This window comes from Nicotiana tabacum, chromosome 12 (genome assembly GCF_000715075.1).
Source record: "Nicotiana tabacum cultivar K326 chromosome 12, ASM71507v2, whole genome shotgun sequence".
NCBI lineage: Eukaryota > Viridiplantae > Streptophyta > Magnoliopsida > Solanales > Solanaceae > Nicotiana > Nicotiana tabacum.
In genome coordinates this window covers 5,955,793-5,974,863 of record NC_134091.1, presented here as the reverse complement: position 1 = coordinate 5,974,863, position 19,071 = coordinate 5,955,793, and the positions used below count along the sequence as shown (strand labels likewise).

The 19,071-nt window shown below is 39.0% G+C and overlaps 1 protein-coding gene and 2 non-coding genes across 3 annotated transcripts; 2 read left to right on the top strand and 1 right to left on the bottom strand.

The window, feature by feature from the left end:
• Positions 1–5,174, bottom strand: LOC107815757 (uncharacterized). The gene is made up of 13 exons (XM_016641390.2): positions 4,963–5,174; positions 4,770–4,857; positions 4,418–4,604; positions 4,209–4,299; positions 3,177–3,212; positions 2,952–3,050; positions 2,223–2,353; positions 2,028–2,076; positions 1,813–1,902; positions 1,679–1,732; positions 903–968; positions 411–508; positions 1–324 (listed from the first exon to the last, which is right to left on the bottom strand). Exons 1-13 carry the CDS (start codon positions 5,038–5,040, stop codon positions 255–257), a joined length of 1,137 nt encoding a protein of 378 aa, XP_016496876.1. The 5' UTR covers positions 5,041–5,174; the 3' UTR covers positions 1–254.
• Positions 5,175–5,448: 274 nt separating this feature from the next.
• On the top strand, positions 5,449–5,546 carry LOC142167739 (small nucleolar RNA Z161/Z228). Its single transcript, XR_012697825.1, has one exon. It is a non-coding gene; the product is annotated as a small nucleolar RNA Z161/Z228 (small nucleolar RNA).
• Positions 5,547–5,637: 91 nt separating this feature from the next.
• LOC142167731 (small nucleolar RNA Z105) lies at positions 5,638–5,708 on the top strand. Its single transcript, XR_012697817.1, has one exon. It is a non-coding gene; the product is annotated as a small nucleolar RNA Z105 (small nucleolar RNA).
• Positions 5,709–19,071: the final 13,363 nt, after the last annotated feature.

The window sequence follows — 19,071 nt, the reverse complement described above, 5'->3', positions numbered from 1 at the left end:
TCACACAAACTTTCTTGGTATGCTATTATCATAAGCTCCTTTAATTACACAAAAGATTAGGATCACAAAAATTGTTCTCCACTTAGAAAAGCAGGGGATAGAGCATGCAAAATTAGGAAGCTGTTCGGTCCTTGTAAGGTTCTAACTTCTGCACATCTAGAAACATTACATTACAAACATCCACAGTCTAAAAGACTTGGAATACAGAAACATCACCAAAATATAAAACAAATGAACTCTTGTAAGCGCTGCTTTCATCGGTTCTGAAGCATGGTTTCATTGCAGTATTTCTTGAAATTCAAGCATTCTTCAACAAGGAAATCGCTACAAAATTGATTTCAACAAGTGGTATTAGCGACCTAAAGAGCAAACCTTCCCAACTATACAAGCAATAACAAGTGGGAACTTACAAGATCCGCTCAGCCATATCTGATATTTCCCATCTGGGACTCCATGGATATTCAGTAATCACCGGAGACTTGATGGGCAGAGCTTGAGAATTAAAGTGCTATACAAACATGCCGGTGCACCACACATGCACAGAGATGAGCAGTGAGTCAATTGACAGCACCGTCAGAATATTTTAGGCAAAGTAAGCACAAAAAAATGAGAGGGCGAGCAAAAGCTGAGAAGTTTTGCTCCTGTTTTATCACGGATGTGTGGGCGAGATTTGGAGCATAAGCACTTATCTTTTTCACAAAAACGGTATGTGAATGAGAATACTATAGGCTCATGAAGACAATACTTAAAGATGCTTAAGTATTGCAAACTACCAAACTAAAATATTAGAAATCCCATCATGTCAATGAACTTTCATAAAATAAGGTGCATGGAGAAAGAACTTAAAATATGGAAAAGGAAAGGCGGCATCAACATAGTTGAATGGTGCCAAACTATTTTACCTGCGAACTCTGAAACATCAAACTTGGCTGCTGCTTAGGGAACTGAAGTGGGATGGCAACATGAACCTAACATATCAAGGGCCTAGTAAGATATATTTACCAATAGTTGCTACATCAATAAAACATTCCAGATAAAAGCAGCACAAATGATGATATTCAATCATGGGGAAATGGTCTTCGGTGAGAATTTAAGACATAAAACTTTTGCTTATCTCGTGGAAGAACACAGAAAAGAGCAACACGATATGCTGGACAAATTGCAATTATAGGTAGGACCATGACATGTTTTTCTATGTTTTGTTGAGTTATTCTACCATCGACACAATATGTTTTGTTGGTAAAGTTGTTGTCATGTGACCATGAGGTCACGAGTTCGAGCCATAGAAACAGCCTCTTGCAGAAATGCAGGGTAAGGCTGCGTACAATAGACCCTTTGTGGTCCAGCCCTTCCCCGGACCACGCGCATAGCGGGAGCTTAATGCACAGGGCTGCCCTTTTTTTGTTGAGTTATTCTAAGAGATTCATTGTCTATCTTGTGTTCAATGCTAAGAGTTTGCATTAATTTCAAATTCTAACTCAATTTCCCACAATTTTCAAGGTAACAAGACTTCTTCCTTTTGCCCCTCTTCTCTAAAGAAGCAAACACTGAAACTTATGCACCCATTCCACCCAAGCATATGTCTTAAATAGCCAAAAATAAGATTCTTTCAAATTTCACATCAAGAGAGAAATTTCTTCTGTGTGTTTGTCTGCATATAAGTCAATGGAGACCATACCAGAAAAGTAAATACCCCAGAGGAAGATAGAAAAGTCGCTTTCCTGCAGAAAACCTGGCATAAAAAGAAAGGAGCATTACAGCATGTTATTCTATCAGCAAACATACAATTACAATGGAATTAAGGTCGCATACTGGATCGGCTTCTACTGGCCTTCCAAAAAGAGGAGCTAATGCCATAATGAGCTTCCTTCTACTTTCAACGGATGCAACTGCATCTTTAATCTGTCAAGAGTAGATGGACAAAAATGGAAAGAGGAATTCAACAAAAAATAATTTGGTATTTTATTTTTATTTTTTTTAAAATTATTCGGCTTGAATTTTTATGGATAAAAACTAGTGAAGCTAACCTGCGATTCAAGCATTTCTTCTAAAGTTGGAAGGTACTCAGCCATGCACCTAGATTTATTAATTTATAAAGAAAAGAATTATGAAGATGAAATGACACAGCAACTTTGTTGGAAAGGAAAGCAGAATTTGGCATCCCACAAATAGGAGAAAGGTGGATTAGATTGCCAGCTTCTGCAACAGTATTCAGAACTTACATTCCATCCAACCATGCAGGAAGCCTAAAATCATCAATTGAGAATAGAGACTTCAATTCAGAAGAAGAAACCAATTTCAAACGTGGAGCAGAAGGAGCACTGGAGTATTTTCTGCCAATCGGATATATAACCTGTCACATTATTAAAGCTAATCAAATCAGAACCAGGAAAGAGAAGGAGAAATTACAAGCGAAAAATGCAATTAAGCAAAAAAATGTAACCACAACGACAAATTACAAGCCAAAAAGACAATTTGACCTACAAAAACATTCCATTTTCAATAACACTTAAATGATGCAGCATTAAGAATGAGATGAAAACAAGTAAACAACAAAAGATGCATGGCGCTCTTTCACAATTATTTTACCTCAGCAAGATACACAAAAATAAGGTAGGGCACAAATATCCATGACAAATGTGTCTCGATGCTCCAAAATGATGTCATGCTTATATTCCTTCAATCAATGCTTTCTCCTATTGTGGTTCTCTACGAGCCTAATTTTTATAAAACACAATCTTCATTCTTTTAATAGGTTATATGTATTATTTTTACAACTAAGCTATTTCAAAAGAAAGCAAACTATAAATATATTGTAACGACCATGACATAAACCATAGACCTTTTTTAATTTATTCCGGAAGATATGAGGATCTACTAGTGTCTTCGTCTTCTGTTCATATATACAGAGAAATATAGGCAAGTATGGCAGCATTATTCAGAAAGCCCACCTGTAAGTATATCTTTTGCTGATGGCGCCATGTGGATCCAACAACCATTTTGTTCAAATCCAAATCCAGCAAAGGGACAGCGAATTTAACCTCTTCTGGCTACACTACAATTTAATGGCATAGAACCATCCATATAGTCAAGATCAAGTGTTATGCAGGAGAATCATTTCATGTAAGAGCAGAAAACGGGATTACTTAATGCAGGTGTTAGTTACAGTGGAGTACCTTATCAACATTTGAACTCAGAGACATTTCAATTCCCTGCAAATGATTAAGAACAGAACAGTGTATTAACTACAATTTGTTATAACTTGAGGAGAAGAGGAGGGCGTGGGGCAACGACAACTCTTTTCAACCCCTTCCCACTCTATGGAAATCTTTCAATCGAATCAATTAGGCAAGAAAATCATCAAGAATAGAGTTAATTCATGCACTCAATTGAGCCGTATAAATCCACCATGATAATGCTAATAGTTAAAACTATAAGCACTAGACCATCAAATACCTAAGAATTGAAATGCAGAATCTTTAGGCGACAGGAAAAAAGTGACTGTGACCTTTTCAAGATCCAACTCACAACATAATGTATCCTTTCAGAACAATTTGGTCTGCAGTCAACAAATCTTCCGACTGTCAGATACAGCTAGTTTCAATATACACCTTACTAATCAACCAAAGACACTCCCAATACTGAAGTTGAAATCTATGGATGTATATAAATAGCATACTGAGAATTTATACAATTTAGAGAGTTAAGAAACTATTGCTACAACGTCCTCTCTCCAGAATTGACAATGCCTCCACTGATTCCCAGTAAGAATTTCAGAATTTGAGGATGTATAGAGTTCAGAATAAATGCTCTCTACAAGAACTACCATGATGCCTAGAATCTATAGAGTTTCTCTTTCAGCTTTTGTTTTTGCTTAATGAAGTATTATTTTCGCTTCTTCTTCATAAAGAATCAAGTACAATTTGCAGTCAGACAAGCAAGCCCGTACTCCTAAAGCAATAAGTAACCTAGCTCCCCCAGAAGGAACTTCTGATCCCATATCCTCTGCTCACACTGGAAGCAACTTAACAGCCTCCAAGCCACAAAAACCAACAAGCTCACAAGTTTTGGAAAAGAAAATTGAAGCTAATTTACACAACACAGTTTCAATTTTACAACTCAACTAAAACCACAACGATCATCGTTCTACTACAAAATTAGGTGAATCACGCCAAACAACAATGTGATGATCAAACTGGAAGCTTTACCTCTCTGGCGAGCATTGTGCTGATTTCAAACTTCAACCTGTCATCATCAACTTCTTCAACTCTTTTCTTTTGATACGCTTTGTACAACTCCCTAACAACCACATAAACTAAAGCTCAGCTCTTCTTTACCATTTTTTACGAAAAAGTTACTACTTCTCTTCATAATAAATGCTCTGTAAGTAAGCATTAATAAACAGTAAACAGAACACCTGAGTTGCAGAACTAGAGAAAACAGACGAGTCGGGTCTCTACTATTCCAATCAGTAAGAGGATTCTTCAATGATTTTGAGTCACTAGCTTCGCCAATAACACGATAGGGCCGAAAATTTTCATCTTCCGGCCCAAATATAACATCTGGTGCTGCCAACGGATACGCTGCATTATAAATCACATCCCCTGCCCCAAATTCAGGTAGTTGAAACAGTTAAGAAGAATGTAAATTAGAAAAATACAACAGCTGATTGAAACGTATATTAGAATTACAAAAGCTGACTGAAATGCAAATTAGAATTACAGCAGCCGATTGAAATGTAAATTAGAAAGTTAAAAGAATGAACTCACATTTGATGTAATCGAGGCAAAAGGGGATGACTAAGGAGAAACGATCAAATAAACCAGTGTTTTTGCCTCCTGGCCACATATTCTCCACCTGAAACATGCTCCAAATACCAAATTTTGTCAGTGAATAATCTAATCATAAGCATGTTAAATGAAAATGACCTAATTTTTTGGGTGCAAACACATATTATCTGACCTTGACAGAGAATGGACAGTGTGTGACTAAGTAATTCAGCTGAGCAGCGATGATGGGAGGAATAGAATCGATCGCCATGGTAGCACTGAATCGTCGGAAGTTTACACAATTTGCTTTTGTTCCCGTCGGAGTTTAACCGGTTCTTCTTTTGATCCGGCGACGAACCGATGGATATTGGATAGGCCTTAATCTGATAATAACTCGTTGGGCCTATTTTTCTAATTATGGGCCTCTAGAACTAACATTTAAGCCCAATTGAAATTATTGAGGTTAAAATGGTAAATTCAACTTCGTAATTGAAACCCTAAAGAATGAAGCTCCAACACTATAAATATAGTTCGATTATCTCCTCCTTCAATCGTGCTCATTGTTTATCAGTGCTTTTTCATGGCGGAAAATTGTTCTTTTTGAGATTCAATTTTTCGGTATTCTCTGTGTTTTATTAATTTTCGTTTGCTGTAAATTTTTTCTCTTTTTATTGTGGTGAAACCGAGTGATGATTTTGGATTAATATTCTCACGACGGTCGTCTGAGGTACCTTTTGTGTACCTGACTGATGTTAATATCCAAATTTTCTGATGGTTTTTTATTTCTTCAGTGAAAGAATTATTATTTTTGTTGTTTAAATAAAAAAATTTGCTAAATTTTGTTTTCAAAGTTGTGGTTTTTACAAAGCGAGCATAATGATGATAAAAAAGTCAATTCCGATTATTTATGAAGAATAACCAACCTCCTACTCATTCTGAATGCTCGCCTTTATTTCTACTTTAATTTTCCCTTTGATTTAACTCTGGTCATTTTTGCAAAATCTATACGAATATCCTTTTCCATTTGATTTGACTCTGATCATTTTTGCAAAAACTATACGAATATTCATTCAATTCTGAATTGATTGTGAGCACGATGAGGATAAACATGTATGAGGTCGATAGATCATTGATATCATAATAATTTAACAATTAGTCCTTTTCATTCTGAGTGCTTCTTAGGTTAGTTTTATAATTTAACCTGTGAAAGTGTGTATAAGGGAAAGGGTCTGGAGTTTGACTCTTTGGCAACTGAAATAGCCATGCCTTAGGGATGAATGCAGAACCCTATATCAAACATTATTTCCTTCTGTTGAATTCTGGTAGGCTTATTTGATAAACCTACTGGAACATCTTGGAGTGAAATACTTACATATTAACTAATTTATTGTATTTTATTTATGTAAAGAAAGTCACCCAAAAAACGGGGTGAACAGGAGAGAAGGAGAGGGGAAGCAAACAAGAGAGAGAAAATAAATTAGAAAATAGTTTATTTTTTTAAGTTTTGACTATATAATGCCAATTGTTTGGGGATGCCTTTGTCAAACCTAATATAAAGTTATAAATTTACCAATTCTTCGTGTGTTGTCATCTAGTGTCATTTTCTCCAAATTGAACTCGGAGAAAAAAACCCAAATCAAATGAATTAATTTGTTCCAACTCTAGTTTACTTGAAAAATGTAAAGTCATTTGAAATATATAGTTACTTGTACAATAGGAGTAAACTTATATAAGATTAATACTCGTTTTATGAGAGATATTATTTTATGTTATTTTGAACATTTCACTAAAGTTCATTAATAGTGCAAAGTAAACATAGGACACAAATTTGTCACGATCCGGATTTTTCACTCTCGAGAGTCGTGATGACTCATACTCGTGAAAGCTAGGCAAGCCGAATATTATAAAATTATTACACTTTTTATTAAATATATTCGACAATTTAAAATAATAAGTGATTAAACAGCGGAATAAATTAAGTAACTAGAATGCGGAAGACGAAAAACTTAATAATTCAACCAAACACTGCTACATAATCTGAAGTACAATACTATCCAGAATTTGGTGTCACAAGTCACGGACTATCTAAGAATACTATAAATAAGATTTGAATAGAAATACAAAAGTTTGTCTCTGAAAAGTAAAAACAGAAAGAGAAAAGATAGGAGGAGACGTCAAAGCTCACGGACGTCTGCAGGACTACCTCGGGTCGCCTGAATGGACTGAAGACAGCACCCTCACTACGGTCCAAATGCTCCGGTATCAGTATCTGCACACAGTGCAGAGTGTAGTATCAGCACAACCGTCCTCATGTACTGGTAAGTGCCTAGCCTAACCTCGGCGAAGTAGTGACGAGGCTAGGACCAGACTACCAAATAATCCTATGCAGTTAAATCATATACAACGGAAATAGAAGCAAATAATTACAGCTAAAGTTGTGAGGGAGAAACATGCTGTGGGGAGTAACAGATAATAACAGAATAACAGTAGAGAAATGTAAGGAACGTCATAAATCAATTACCAGCAAAAGATAAGGAAATAAGAAGAACAAGTACACATGTAATACCGTTGCAGGCGTGCAACCCGATCCCATTTCATATAGTACCGTTGCAGGCATGCAACCTGCTCCCATTTCATATAGTACTGTTGCAGGCGTGCAACCTGCTCCCATTTCATATAGTACCGTTGCGGGCGCGCAACCCGTTCCCATTTCATATATTACCGTTGAAGGCGTGCAACCCGCTCCCATTTCATATATTACCATTGCAGGCGTGCAACTCGATCTCATTTCATGTATTACTGTTGCAGGCGTGCAACTCGCTCCTATTTCATTTATCAACACCAATCATAAAAGAATCCTAGCAAAGGAACAATAGCATAATAACAATATCCCGGCAAGGGAACAATAATATCACAACAACATCCCGGCAAGGGAACAATAATATAATTCTCATATGAAGCATGAATAAACCACAATGGAGTCATAAAAATTACAATACAAGACTCACGGGCATGCATGACACTGACGTATAAATACTCGTCACCATGCCTATATGTCATACTCCACAGTTAACACGTAGCAAACAAGACACGACTCCTAATCCCTCAAGCTAAGGTTAGGCCAAACACTTACCTCAAACTTCCACGGTCAACTCAAGCCTCAAACGCCACTTTTCCTTTAAAATTCGCCTCCAAGTTACTTGTATCTAGTCCAAATTAATATAACAACATAAATAAATGCTAAATAATTCAATCTCAATGCTAAATTATAGGTTTTCAATCATTTTTCCCAAAAAAATCAAAAATCGACCATGGGCCCGCCTTGGTCAAAACACGAGGTTCGGACCAAAACCCGATCATCCATTCACCCACGAGCCCGAATATGTAATTAGTTTCGGAATTCGACCCCAAAATGAGGTCTAAATTTCAATTATTCAAAAAGCCTTAACTCTACCCAAATCCCCAATTTTCTACTCTTAAGAACATGATTTAGGCCTAGAAATCTAATGGGTGTTAATGGAAATTGAAGAAAACAAGTCTAAGAACACATATATATGTTTTTGTGGTGAAATCCCTCTTCAAAAATCACCCAAGTTCAAGTTTAAGTGAAAAAGTTATGAAGTTTTGAAGAAATCCTGTTTTGCAACTGTTTAAAATAACTGGGCAGGGAACCTATGCGTTCGCACATGATTGGATGCGTTCGCATAGAACAAATGGTGACCCCCAGAATTAACTCTATGATATCGCGGACCTAGCTATGTAATCGCATAGAATAAATGATGACCCCCAGAATTAACTCTATGCTATCGCGGACCTAGCTATTCAATCGCATAGAACAAAAACCTCGACACCAGCAAACAACAAAAACACCAGATTTTCTAAGTTTGAATCACCCCCGACGCCTATCCGAAACTCACCCGAGCCCTCGGGGCTCTAAACCAAACATGCACGCAAGTCTAAAAGCATCATACGGACTTGCTCGTGCGATCAAATCGCCAAAATAACATCTTAAACAACGAATTTAGCATAGAAATCTAAGAAAAGTCTCAAAACTTTCAAAGTATTAAATTTCACAACTACGGGTCCAAATCACATCAAACGACTTCCGTTTCTTACCAAATTTCACAGACGCGTCTTAAATGTCATATTGAACCTGTATCGGGATCCGGAACCAAAATACGGGCCCCATACCATAAATTTCAAATATAGTCAAATTTCCAAAAACTCTTATATTTTCAGTAAAATAATTTCTTTCAAAAATTCATTTCTCGGGCTTAGGACCTTGGAATTCGATTCCGGGGATACACCAAAGTCCCATATTTTCCTACGGAACCTCCGGGATCGTCAAATTACAGGTTCGAGTCCGTTTACTCAAAATGTTGACCGAAGTCAACTTAAATTTAATTTTAAAGGACAAATTAATATTTTCATCACATTTTCACATAAAAGCATTCCGGATATACATCCGGACCGCGCACGCAAATAGTAGTGAGGAAAAAGAAGGCTTCTAAGGCCTCGGAACACAAAATTTACTCGTAAATCAAGTGATGACCTTTTGGGTCATCACAAAATTAAAATCACTTCTACAAACTCAAACTCACAACTCATAACTCATAATTAGCCATCCACTTACGCTATTGGTTGCAAATACTGTTTAACTCAATTATAATAAATTTGCTCCTTGTCACTTCGAGTTCGTTGCTTCATTTGGCAAACGACGAGTACTCTTAAATTTAGACATCATATATTCCTATTGCATTAAAATCAACCTCATCTTAAGAGCGTCAAATGTATAATTTGTGTTGATGTCTAAGTAAAGAAAGTCATTTGTTTTATTTGTTTAAGAAAGTATTGAGCTTTATGGTCAAATTCATTGTCTCAAGTTTTACTTTGCTTTGTTATTATCAATCTTCGTCTCTTAATTGTCTATATTCATTGATCAATATTTCATCGTTTGGCAAGTACACACCAACATTATCCCCAGGGTGTTAATTTTTAAAATACAGGCAGGCTTCTCAAAAGTCATACCTAGTATTGAGGGGCAGAGCTAGGGGCGAAAACAGGTTCGATTGGAAAATTATATTGTGTGTATATGTGTGTGTGTGTGTGTGTATATATATATATATTCTTAGTTTCTTTGCGTGCTTATTTTTTATATTTTTTTTAATTCCCTTAATGAAAATTGTGTCTCGGGCCCTATTAGTATTTGTTTTTATGAATGAAGTTGAGTTTTGAGTATGGAATTCCTAGAAATGTGGCTGTTGTTTGAATTAACAACACTATTGCGCTCCTAGAAATGTGGCTATGTGCTTTGGCACTTTTTAACTCAAGACTATTTTACGAGACTTCTCTTTTGGGGCAAGTGTAGGTGTAACGACTCGGCCGGTCGTTTCATGAGTTACAGTCCTGTTTCTCCCATTCCTGCTTCTTTAGTGTTATTCAACTGTATTTCATCATAATGTGTTGGTTGGTTCAGGTTTGGAGTGGTCGTGGAGTGGAATGAGGTATTTAGTCTCTTATTAGAGCTTAAGTTGGAAAAGTCAATCGGATATTGTCTTATGAGTAAAAGGTCTCAGATGTGGATTCTGATGGTTCAGATAGCTTTGTTAGGTGATTTTGGACTTAGAAGCGTGTTCGGAATGTAATTTGGAGGTCTGTGGTAGATTTAGGCTTGAATTGACGAAATTGGAAATTTGGCATTTTCCGGCCGTCAGTGAAAATCTTGATATCGGGGTCAGAATGGAATTCCAGAAATTGGAGTAGGTCTGTTGTGTCATTTGTGACGTGTGTGTAAAATTTAAGGTCATTCGAAGGTGATTTGATAGGTTTCGGCGTTGTTTGTGGAATTTGAAAGTTTTTAAGTTCTTAGGCTTGAATCCGAGGTGAATTTGGTATTTCGATGTTGTTTGGAGTGTTCCGAAGGTTTGAATAAGTTTGAGTAGTGATATATGACTTGTTTGTATTCTTTGTTGAGATCCCGGGAGCCTTGGGATGATTTCGGATAGTTTTCGGAAATATTGGAACTTGGTTTGAGCAGCTGAACTTTGTTGCTTCTGTCATTTCCGCACCTACGGATTGGGGACCGCAGGTGCGAGACTCGCAAAAGCGAGATTTGGACTGCATATGCGGAGAATTGGAAATCTGAGAAAAACTGCAGGTGCACACCAGGACCGCACCTGCGAGATGTTGACCGCAGAAGCGGGTTCTGGAATTTAAGTGGAAACCACACCTGCGATAGAATTTCCGCAGGTGCTGCGTCGCAGAAGCAACTTGGAGACTGCAGATGCGGAAGTCGCTGGGCAGAAAGTATAAAGGCCACCTTCGCGAGTTTTTGCTATTTCTTCACCATTTTTGGATGAGTTGGAGCTTGGGGACTATAATTCCAAGAGGGAATTAAGTATTTTCAGTGAGGTAAGCTACTGGGACCTTGTATCTTGTTTTTATGGCGATTATTCCATTATTTAATCATGATATTATTGGAAAAATTAGAGAAGAAATTGGGAGATTAGGACTTGAATTTTGCATATTTTTTATAAACTCTATATGATATATATGTGTTTTAGAAATGATTCCGTTAACTTGGGCTAAATGCCATGTTTGGTGCTTTATGCCGTAATGTTTGGACCCTTCGGGGCAATTTACTATTATCCCCACACTGTTTTGATTCAAAAGCATATCTTCAGTCATGATTTTTACCTGTTTATTATTTTATTCAGTTTCATTACTCTACTTTTAAATATATAAAAGTTGTTTGGGCAGAAATCCCTGATTTTTCACTAAAATGCCCGAGTGGCTGTGAGGTTGATGAGGTACCTATTGAGCGTGAGTGCTGATTGATGAGAGTTGAGTCACATGTGATTGGGAGGCTTGCCCGAGGAGCTATATATATGAGTGGTACTTTGCCCGAGGGGCCTGTTTTATGAAATTACTATTTTTACTCTCCTTTTATTCTGAGCCTCTATTGAAAATGTTGAATAAATGTTTTAAACAACTTTCATCGAAACTGAAGTTTTTACGAGATGTTCGAAATTTAATTACTGAATTGACTTTGTTATTTCCACCGAGATTTTCATGTTATGAGATGTATATGATTTCAAATGCTCGTCGCTGCACTCGACCTTTATTTATAATTGTTACATACTAAGTTGGTGTACTCACGTTACTCCCTGCACCTTGGGTGCAGATCCAGGTGCCAGGGCATCCGAGTGAGAGTTGTTCCTTACCTTCAGAGCATTACGGAGTTAACAAGGTATCTGCACGACATTCGCAGCCTTGCCTTTCTCATTCCTATCTATTAGTATTTGTTTTTATCAGACTCATCTTGTATTGAGTAGACGGTATCAGATTGTATTTTAGTGGCTCATGACTAGTGACACCGGGATCGGGCGGTGGTTGATGTTTTGCATATTTGTTTTTGCTTGTTTTGAAATGTTTAGACGAAAGATTTGTGATAATATCTGATTAGCAAATGAATTAAGAAAAAGACTTATTTATGTTATAAATGTCGAATCGTCTAGCCTAGTACTGCGATAGGCGCCATCATGACCGGGGTAGTTTAGGGTCGTGACAAGTTGATATTAGAGCCTAGGTTATATAGGTCTCACCGTACATGAGCCGGTTTAGTAGAGTCTTGCGGATCGGTACGGAGACATTTGTACTTATCTTCAAGAGGATGCGGAACCTTTAGGAAAAACTTCACATTCTTGAATTCCTGTCGTGTAAATCTGTTGATTCTATTAACTAAACTTCTGTATTATATTCTCTCACAGATGGTGAGGACACATGCTACCGGTCAGGGAGGACAGCCACCAGTACCACCAGTGGGGCCACTAGAGGCCGAGGTCATGGTCGAGGCCATGGTAGGGGTAGGGGTATAACCCGTACAGCAGTTAGGGCAGCACCTGCAGGTCCACCAACCGCTCCAGTTTACGATCAAGTCCTAGTTGCGGATGCTCCAGCAGGACCAGCTCAGGAACCGGCCATGCCGATTGTTATTCTAGGCCTTCAAGAGGCCCTAGCCCAGATTCAATCAATGTGCATTGGCCTGGTTCATGCGGTCTCAGTTACTACGGCCACAGCTACTTCTCGGGCTAGGGGAGGCACCCAGACTCCCACTGCTCGCACACCTGAGTAGGTTGTGCAGGGACTTCAGACCTGGGGGCACCACCAACCTAGCTGGTTGTACCTACTCAGGATTATGTTGTACCAGTTATGCCAGACGACGAGCACCATCGATTGGAGAGGTTTGGTAGACTTCAGCCTCCGACTTTCAGTGGTGCAGAGGGCGAGGATGCCCAGGGTTCTTGGACAAGTTGTCACACCTCCTTTTTACGCACCCGCAAGGGTACAAGGGAGTTTTTTCTGATTAAAGGACGATCGAAACGAGATTGGTTTAATTATTTCAGAGTCGCCACTTGGGAGATTTAGGGTGTCCCAAGTCACCAATTTTAATCCCGAATCGAGGAAAATAATGACTCTATATTACAGTCCGCGTACCAGAAATCCGGATAAGGAATTCTGTTAACCCGGGAGAAGGTGTTAGGCATTCCTGAGTTCCGTGGTTCCAGCACGGTCGCTCAACTGGTATATTCGGCTTGATTATCTGATTTTATACAAGTGTGAACTTATGTGCAAAATTTAACTTTTAACCGCTTTTATCATTTACTGTTATTTTATAAGACTTGCAACGTCGTGAAAACATATCTCGAACCACGTTACATCAATGCACTCGTGGTTGTTGACATATCTCGACTCGGTTGAGATTTGGATTTGGGTCCCATAAATGTGCACCCGAATTAAGGAGAATAAATTATTAAGACGTGCCTAAAGCAACTAGCGTATTGTTGTTTTGGGGAAGGCCGAAAAATTCGCTAAACGGCCTGTCCCGAATTCTAAGTGTTTTAATATATATACAGTTAGAGGGCCCCGCAGCTGTGTACATTTTTGTTTGACGAGGCTCGTCTCGTTCTACTTTTAAAAGGAATTTGCGACGTCATGGACATGCATTTCGAACCACGTCACAATCAATGTACCCGTGATTAGAAATATATTTCGAATCCGTCGAGATTTGGATTTGGGTCACATAAATGCGCACCCGAATTTAAGAAGATAAAATTATTGGATACGCGCTTAAAGAGACTATCGCGTTATTATTCTGGGAGGGCCGTGAGATTTGCTAAACGACCCATCCTGGAAACCGAATGCTTCGATAATATACATTTAACGAGGGCCCCGCAGCCTGCGCATTTTTTGTTTATTTTCGTCGAGGCTCATCTCGTTCTTATTTTAAAAGGGTATCCTATAGCAACTACGTTTCTTGTCGTGTTTGTCTCTACCCATTGAAAACAGTAGATAGTCCTAATTAATTACATGCTTGCAAGTTATTTATAACAGAATTCCGAATGCTTGAGCAAAATCAGAAGCGCGGCCACGCACACCGTCAGCCGATCGAAATTAAAGGCCCAAATCCAGCCCACGCGTGATGGGCCAGACCTGGGCCATTGTTTGTCCGGGGCAGGCCTGCTGGGTCTGTTTTGACCCGGGCTCGACCTTCGTGAGGTTGAGACTGTAAATTTGTGTTCTTTGTTTTAAAGGTGTGGTTTATCAATTATAATAAGACAATTATAATAAGGCAGCCTATCAAAAGAAATGAACTTAGCTAACAATGAATAGCTTCATGCTTGGCATGTATTAAAGAATATGCTACACGATTAGACTAAGTCTAAGATGCAACCCAATGCATTGGGAATACTTTTAACTAGCAGCATACATATACAAACTGATATTCTATTACCATGCATTGATATCTACTAGGCGTGCAAGCTACTTCCAGCATCCAAACAAGAATAAAAATTTTCTACATTACATGATATTTAATGTAACAATTTATGTATAAAAGAACATTCTTCAGGTCTTTTCATTTGTATTCATGCTCAAGTTTCCAATTACATATGACAGTGTATTAGGTGTGTACCTGGTATAGAGAACAAAAAGAAGAAAGGAATGGTCAGTCGGGCAGTATGCAACAAACACAGCAGCAGCAGATACACAGCAACAGCACAACAACAAGCCAACAACCAAAAGTGTTTTCCACAGTCCACAGACAACCAACAATAATTCCCAGAACAAAGGAAACCAGCAGATAGTCGAGCACCAAACAGGCAATCCCAGGAAAGAGTAATGAAACAACAGAAGTAACAGAATGTTCAATGCAGCAACACCAGCAGTTCAACAATCACAAGCAGCTCAGTCAGTGCAAACAACTGAACTTGGCCCAGACAGCTTGACCAATATGAACTCTTATGTAGCTTTCAGACAGTGTTTGGTTACAGTGTTTACTGGAAATTTCCTTATGTTTTCAGTCTTTTTCTTTAAACTCACAAGACCTCTCTCCAGACTAAAAATTTTCCAGCCCTTTTTGAGTTCTGAAATGGCCTATTTATAAGCCAAACGACCAGTGCAGTCAAGCTGCCTGGATTCTGCCATTTGCAGACTGCCCATACCCCTTAACTCCCCATGCCTAAAGGCATCTTTCTTGGAATCCTTAATCAGCCCCCATGCCCTGTCTTATTACTCTAATCAAGGGTTATGGGTTTAGTTAAGTATTCAATTAATTCCCATACTCTTAGGTCTGGTCCCCCATTGGCATTAATTTAATCCTAATTCAGTACCCCATTTGTCAGCTCACTTAAACTAATTACTTCTGTTCTTTTTAACACCCCAGAATACCCCTGCTTAACCTTGATTATTACTGCCCTGCCCATTGCATCATCAGGGTATTTCGAACTCGTGAAAGTTCAAATTCAGGACTACCCTGGACTGAACCTTTTCAGTCATTTTTGCAATGCAAACAAACTTATTTCAGACAATGCTGGGCATTCAGTCAGTGACAAGGTTCAATTAGTCATGTGACATTATTAGCTCATTCGATCCATTAGTTATAGAAAACTAATCGACGACGTTTATCGAGTCGACTATACTAATTATAACAGGTAATAATCAGCCGTTCAAATAAACAAACACATACAGGGACCTACAGGCATCAAACAACTTTTGTTCAATTATTGGGAACCTATATGAACTATTTATGCGTCGACTAATCTAATCGAACATGTATATCACAGAATACGTTCAAAACATACACAGAAGACAATCGACCAAATAAAAGGTCTTTACAAGGACGGAAGAAATCAGAAAAATAACAAAAGAACAAACAAACACAACGAAACATACTGACAACTTAATTAGAACTAAATAAAGGGAAAGGAAAACTTACCGAAAAATGTTTAAAACAAACTGACCCAAAACTGACTCCACTTTGACCATTTGAAGCCGAACAAAATTTAACCAAGGTGTTCTCACATGAGACCACCTTAGTTAAGGTCTATTAGACCTCAGACCCCTGTCAAGACTGGCCGGATTCCTCAGGTCCATGTGTTCTAGGGTCTGGATTTCCAGATTCAGTTTTTTAGAAGTTGTGGGTAGATTCGGACCAAAACAATCTTGGTTTGGTCACGAGGGAAGTCATGAGAGTGTCTGATACAAAGATGGTGCGGTTTGGTATAGATCGAGTTTTGTCTCGAATCTTCAAATCCAGATTCGAGACGATGGGAGGTGATTCGAGGTACAAGGTTAGTGGATTCGTGTTCAGGGTGGTTGGATGCTTCAGGGGTGTGAAGGGGGTGGTTACCGGCGTTCATGCCGCTGGGTTCTGGTGAAAGGGATATCAGGGCGGCTTGCTAGGGTTTGGGGGTTTCAGTGTTTGAGGAAGGAGACGAGTGAAGGGTGGGGTTCAGATAGGGGGCGTGGGGTGAAGGGTTGAGTTTATATATGGTCTAGGGGTTTAGATCCTGGCCGTCGGATCAAATGAGATCTATGGCCAGGATCTATCCACTTAGGGAAGACGGTGTCGTTTGGGTTTTGGTAGTGGGTGAGGCCGGGTAAGGCTGGATCGGGTCAAAACTGGACGGGTTTAGGGGGAAAACCTGGGTCCGTTGGATCAAGGGGTTGAACGGCTCAGATCAAATGCCTAAGACGACGTCGTTTGGGGTTGAATGAGTGGCTTGATCAGGACCGTTTGTTTGAGTCAGATCAACGACTCTAATAAGGACGCTGATACGGCGTCGTTTGAATCAACGTTTGGGCAGGCCGGATTTGGACTGGGTTTGAGTGCCGGTTTTGGGCCTTTTTTGTTTCATTTTCTGGGCCCAAATCGATTTTAATCCCTCTTTTCTTTGTTTTCTAATTTTAACATAAAAAAATGAAAATAACAAAATAAATAATAAAACAAATGAAATTAAAACAAACAACAATGTAACACCTCAACACAATTATCACACCAAATTAAAATGTTTAAGTAAGTTAAATCACAACCTAGAACGAACGATGCACATGTATACATTTTTTCGAATTTTCGTTCTTTTTAACGACTGAATTATGATTTTTGATTATCCTGACAGACATGCTTTGTATTTTGATCGGTGAGATTAAATGCAAAGTGGGCAGACCCACAAATGACTAACAACACATGTCTCGGAAAGCGACAAATTGTACAGTGAGGTCATTTATCACTATTTGTTTTCCTTTTGGAGTGATTGCTCGTGAAGCAAAAATCACGTGCTTACAGCTGCCCCTCTTTGCACGAAGACACGAAGGGTTTTCGCGCAAAGATGAAGCAAGCGATTTTTGCCCGTCCGAATACTCCGTGTGAAGCATTTTTTAGAAAAAGATTTGACCGAACCTTTGCTTCAGAGGTTTCCTACATATCCTGGGCTGAACAGGAATCAGGTCAATGTAGTTCGGGAAATTTTGGTAGCTGGGACTACTGTGTGACTGTAGTGCTTGCTGCTGTTGTGCGCTGTTGCATGCTGCTGTAGGATGCTACTGCTCACTGATCTCCTTGTTACATTGTTCTTGAAAGGAAAAACAAGAAGCTAAGCTAGAGTGTGAGATCTCATCTATCTTTAACTTGTTCTTGTTGCCTTGCTTTCTTGTCAGCAACGCTTTCCTCTGATGCCCTTATTTTGTGAACTTTGGAGATGATGCTGGTCCTTCACCTTTTCTGAATGTCAGTTCTCATCACTTTGCTTGATTTGCTGGGAACATGGCTTTCTTCTTTAAGTCTTTCGATGGTTTCTTCAGTGGTATGGCTTTTCATCAAAATTGTTATATTGGGCATGCTACAACGTTCCCAAACTGCTTCTTTTGAGACGCGTTCCTTTTTTTCCTTTTGAATTGCGCGCTTGCCTTTGCAGTTTTCTGCTTCTTGGTGCTGGGGACTTTATTGTATACTGCTTGGGGGACCTCTGTTGCAACCTTCCGTCTTCAGGTGGGGTTACTGATTCCAAAATCTAGAGCTAAAAAGTATTCCCGCATTATACTGGTGGGCGACCTAGAACTTAAACGTATTCCCGCATTATACTGGTGGGCGACCTAGAACTTAAATGTATTCCCGCATTATACTGGTGGGCGACCTAGAACTTAAATGTATTCCCGCATTATACTGGTGGGCGACCTAGAACTTAAATGTATTCCCGCATTATACTGGTGGGCGACCTAGAACTTAAATGTATTCCCGCATTATACTGGTGGGCGACCTAGAACTTAAATGTATTCCCGCATTATACTGGTGGGCGACCTAGAACATAAAAGTATTCCCGCATTATACTGGTGGGCGACCTAGAACTTAAATGTATTCCCGCATTATACTGGTGGGCGACCTAGAACTTAAAAGTATTCCCGCATTATACTGGTGGGCGACCTAGAACTTAAATGTATTCCCGCATTATACTGGTGGGCGACCTAGAACTTAAATGTATTCCCGCATTATACTGGTGGGCGACCTAGAACTTAAATGTATTCCCGCATTATACTGGTGGGCGACCTAGAACTTAAATGTATTCCCGCATTATACTGGTGGGCGACCTAGAACTTAAATGTATTCCCGCATTATACTGGTGGGCGACCTAGAACTTAAATGTATTCCCGCATTATACTGGTGGGCGACCTAGAACTTAAATGTATTCCCGCATTATACGTGGGCGACCTAGAACTTAAATGTATTCCGGCATTATACTGGTTGGCGACCTAGAACTTAAATGTATTCCCGCATTATATTGGTGGGCGACCTAGAACTTAAAAGTATTTGAAATTGTTCCCCCGTTCTTCCGAGAAAATTTTTTGACAATCGGCAGAAAATTTTCTGCCCCGGTTTTGGTGACTTCCCTGGCGTTGTATCTTGCTGCCATCATCAATCCTTTGTTTTCCTGCAGCAAACAAAAGGATTTAATTAGCTTTTATCGTG